Genomic DNA, 4,456 nt, shown 5'->3' on the forward strand with positions numbered 1-4,456 from the left:
AATCTGCATGCCAGTGGAAGTGTTAAATATATGGCTAATTATGCGTATGAAAATTAAACAACAGTGTTATGCAAATTCAGCTGGTTTCAGCTGTGGCTTCAGCACTTGAGACTAGCATTTAATCAAATGAAGCTAGTAATACATCTGTCCCTGAAACAATAAGGGCATAGACAAAAGCGACACACCATTTATTATTAATCATATTTGTGTAATGCTTTCAGAGTTGAAAAACAATGTTAAAAGTAAATTCGGAAACAAGTGTTTTTTATTGTTACTTTGCAATTTTAATTAATAATAATGTTAATAATAATTGCTAAAAGCAACAACAACATTAATAATAATAATAATAATAATAATAATACGAAGAAGAGGATATTACAAAATAAAAAAAATAATAGCATAAACAACAATGACGACGATGATTACGACGACAACAACAACTACTACAATAATAATAATAATAATAATAATAATAATAATAATAATAATAATAATAATAATTTACGCCTAGGCGTAATTGTTAAATGTTTTCGGTTTGTTTATGTTACTAATTTGTTAAATCAGTGGCTGCTTTCTTATTTAGTTTGGTTTAAAAAATATAGATTATTATGATTACATCCCGTTAGCCGTTAATTAAATCTAGTTTCAGTAAATCTAGTCAGAAAACAAGGAAATGCGGACGTTAAACGTGTTTTATTCAACAGCTTATTACCAATGTCTTGTTATATGTGTGAATTATTTGTTTCTGTTTGGGCGATTTGTTTTAATAAACGAGAGATTAAAAAAACAACATTTCTCAGTGACCCACCCCTGAATTTCCTTTTAAGCATAGAACATTTGGCTTTCAGGTTTGTCTTATTTCTTGTGTTATCATATTCCTCGGACCCTACCCCGAGATCTCCAATCCCCTCCACTCTTGGAGCGGGTGGACCAATCAGAGAGCATCTTGAATAAATATTCATGATTCCCTGATTCAAACGTTTGAGCGAGTTTGTGTAGATCCGCCGCATCACACCTAGACTTTTCACAGAGACAAACTACATTTTCTTATGAATGGAAAGTGAAAAAATCAGTTGAGCTTAAATTGGGATCCATCCTTCACTGAGATAGAAGAAAACAAAAAAGGCAGGAGAAGGGAGATTCGCACTGAAGACATGACAATGACCACAATACCAGAGAGTCTAAACAGCCCCGTCTCAGGAAAGAGCGTTTTCATGGAATTTGGGCCACCAAGTCAACAAATGTCGCCTTCATCCATGTCTCACGGACATTATTCAATGCACTGTTTACATTCAGCCGGTCATCCTCAGCACGACAGCTCGTACAGTCCCGCTCCGTCTTTCCCCAGATCGCTGGCTTATCCATATGTCAACTCAGTCGGTAGCCATTCCTCAAGTCCATATCTCAGTAGCGTTCAGACTTACCAAAACAGCACGGCGTTAACGCAGACGCGGTTAGAAGATGCAGGTAAGAAATGCTTTTTTCCTCCTTTCATCTCTAACTTAATCGTGCCTTTGTTTTTCAGCTCACTGTGAGAATGCTGGACTGGAGTAGCCCAGATGTGTGGGTATTAGGCTTGGTAATTATTTATTGCGTAATGCTATAAACAATGTATGCAATTAACGCTAATTATACCTAAACTGCAGGCTGGAGCTAAAACTAGCACAGTGATGTGCGCCGCGCTACAAGCGACTCTGAGTCTCCAACTCTGATCATGAGCGCTTTTTCTTTTTCCTCACGCAGCACCAGAAACGGAGAAAAGCACGGTGGTGGAAGGAGGAGAGGTTCGCTTCAACGGAAAGGGGAAAAAAATTCGCAAACCTCGGACTATATACTCCAGCCTCCAGCTGCAAGCCCTGAACCGCAGATTTCAGCAGACGCAGTATCTGGCGCTGCCGGAGAGAGCAGAACTGGCCGCGTCTCTGGGGCTCACACAAACCCAGGTGAAGACGCGTCTTACATGATCATTTATTGAAGAATTTAACATTGTGACTATCTGATTCTAGGGGCAAAAATCATTTTAATTCCACGTTCAAGCTTGGCTAAATTAATTGTCCAATGTCAAAATGTTACTTTTAAAAAGTAGGCCTTTATTATGACTGCAAATCTGGACAAGTTGCGTTATGGATTTTGAAACTTTCTCTTGCACATGTACCTTTATTCAACTTTCAGTGCTCTTCGTTGTGCCTACCTATTGTTTTGTTTTTGTTTTTGTTTTTTTAAAGAAAAAGTTAATTCAAACGTCTACTATAATTCAGTTATGGTATATCGATGCCTTACATAACCTAATAGTAGCCTATATTTTTGTCTAGGAGCCTGTATGTTGTACGCAAAACGCAACAGGTCCTGTGTTATTATGATTTAATCTTTAATTAAAATCCAGTCTTAAACATCTTCGTCGCTTTGCTAACACGACTCTCATTTTACAGGTCAAGATCTGGTTTCAGAACAAACGATCCAAGTTTAAGAAGTTGATGAAGCAAGGCGGAGGAACCATAGACGCGAGCGCACTGGCCAATGGCCGCGGACTGAGCGCCGGTTCGCCCTCCGTAGCGCCTGTATGGAACTCATCCGCAAGCGTAAAAACCTCCGTCGGCACACCGAGCTCGTACATCCCGAGCTACACCTCTTGGTACCCCAGCACGCACCAGGACTCTATGCAGCAGCCGCAGCTCATGTGAAGGCAGTGCTTAGCGGACCCCGCCCCTCTTCCTTCGCGGAGGACCCGGATGAGGGGAGCACGCGACCCTGCCGCCCGGCTCTCCGGCCCTCAGCCCATACAGTACAGACTGCGATCACACACTGAGATCACACCGGAGCACACCGCACAAGCACACCGACACACCGGCAACAACAGCCCGGAGGCCGAGACACTGAGAAAGAAGCTTCTGCGGCGGAGGAACAAGTTTTTCTCCTTTACTTCACTCAGAGCGGATTTCCCAGACAGTTGGGTCAAATGAAGCTGCTCCTTATATTTCCTTTTTACCTGACATTTTACTGAGTGTAAAACAATATACAAAGCTGTAACAAGTAAAAAAAATTATAATTTTTTTGAATGGCATTTTTTTGCCAGGAAAATGGAACAAACGCTTTTATTTGGCATGATTTACCTAAAAGCAACTATCTGCCTTTTTAGAGCCGACAGTTGTTAATAACCAACCACACACACACACACACACATATCTTACATAGACTATATTTTCTACCAGGAGGGTGAATGGGTTGTGCTGTACCAGGCTCTGAGCATTTGGAATAGTATAAAAGGTAAAATCATGCGAAGAGTCTGGTTTTCCTGATTCCAAAGAACAAATCTTTATAGGCTAACTTAAGTCATTTTGGCTGTGTGGAGCTTCTTTGTGTGTTTATTTAAAGTAACTTATTTAGATTTCCTTTATGTCCGTTTGTATGTTTATTTAAAATGAATGTTCTTTAAAAGATATGGCTGCACTAAAAGTGAGCAACACTTCACTTTGATTTGAGATGATGAATTTGTTAAGCCTTGAGTGCTTGTCTGTCTAAGAGCATCCCCCGCGGACACAAAGCTACAGAAGTGTTTAGAGATCATGTACAGAAAAAAAAGCCATTTTTTAGATTGTGCTGTTAATGATGTGAAAAGGATTTCGACCCGAGTATGTTTATTACAAATTAATGTGTTTAGCGTTCTACATGGCAAAATAGTTTTATATTGGTTAAATTAATTTATTGGGTTTTTTTGTTTGTATTATGAATTCGTGTACAATGTGTAAACTTGACAGTAAAATTCACACTTTAAAAGATATTTTACAATGTCGTCATTGAAGCATAGCAACCATGATTTGTCACGAAAATGTACTGGCCTATGTCATAATATATATATATATATATATATATTCGGCATGCTTTCTACATCTTCATTAGTCGCATTACATAGGCTAGGTTTCCCGCATCAGGGTGATTTCATGTCTTTTGCTAGACTTTTCATTTCAAACTGAATCGCCGATTAATCCTGTGTTGGTTTCTATAACACAGTAAATCCTCCTACAATAAGGGTGCTTGTTCCTTTTCTCTTTCGTTTAGCCGCTATAAGCTCCTTTCCGCTCTTGTGCCGCAGGAACAAACCTCGGGCGCGGGTGAATAGCACGCGTATGTGTTAAGTGAATAATTGAGCGCGAGACAGGTGCCTGCAGAAAAGAGCAGGGGGATGGTGCGCATAGTGGTGGCCGGTGAGGACCGGTGGGGGTCGATTGGGGGGGGGGTCTACGGACAGGCCCCGAAGACCACTTGGTTGTGGCGAATAGTTTAACTGCGCTTTTTTTTTTTTTTTTTTACTGAAAAGTCAGTATCACACCGAGAACATTAAATAATCGTTTAGGAAAAATAGAAAATCTTCATCACGGTTCAGTCGTGTTTTTATGTTGACTGTAGATGGTTTGTGATTTGTATACATTTTATAGTGGAACTTCTTTAAATTGTCATC

At 39.8% G+C, this 4,456-nt stretch overlaps 1 protein-coding gene across 1 annotated transcript; it reads left to right on the forward strand.

The window, feature by feature from the left end:
* Positions 1 to 499: 499 nt before the first annotated feature.
* Positions 500 to 4,121, forward strand: dlx1a (distal-less homeobox 1a). The gene is made up of 3 exons (XM_058393026.1): positions 500 to 1,467; positions 1,744 to 1,943; positions 2,430 to 4,121. The coding sequence occupies exons 1-3, from the start codon at positions 1,155 to 1,157 to the stop codon at positions 2,679 to 2,681; spliced, it is 765 nt and encodes a 254-aa protein (XP_058249009.1). The 5' UTR covers positions 500 to 1,154; the 3' UTR covers positions 2,682 to 4,121.
* The last annotated feature ends 335 nt before the right edge of the window (positions 4,122 to 4,456 follow it).

Source organism: Hemibagrus wyckioides, linkage group LG06, assembly GCF_019097595.1.
Source record: "Hemibagrus wyckioides isolate EC202008001 linkage group LG06, SWU_Hwy_1.0, whole genome shotgun sequence".
Taxonomy (NCBI): Eukaryota; Metazoa; Chordata; class Actinopteri; order Siluriformes; family Bagridae; genus Hemibagrus; species Hemibagrus wyckioides.

What these genes read in the sequence shown, in the direction of transcription:
- dlx1a (XM_058393026.1), top strand. Translation starts at nt 1,155, where the DNA reads ATGACAATGACCACAATACCAGAGAGTCTAAACAGCCCCGTCTCAGGA. An exon ending in GACGCGGTTAGAAGATGCAG is followed by an intron (nt 1,468 to 1,743) that starts GTAAGAAATGCT and finishes TTCCTCACGCAG; the next exon opens with CACCAGAAACGGAGAAAAGC. An exon ending in TGGGGCTCACACAAACCCAG is followed by an intron (nt 1,944 to 2,429) that starts GTGAAGACGCGT and finishes CTCATTTTACAG; the next exon opens with GTCAAGATCTGGTTTCAGAA.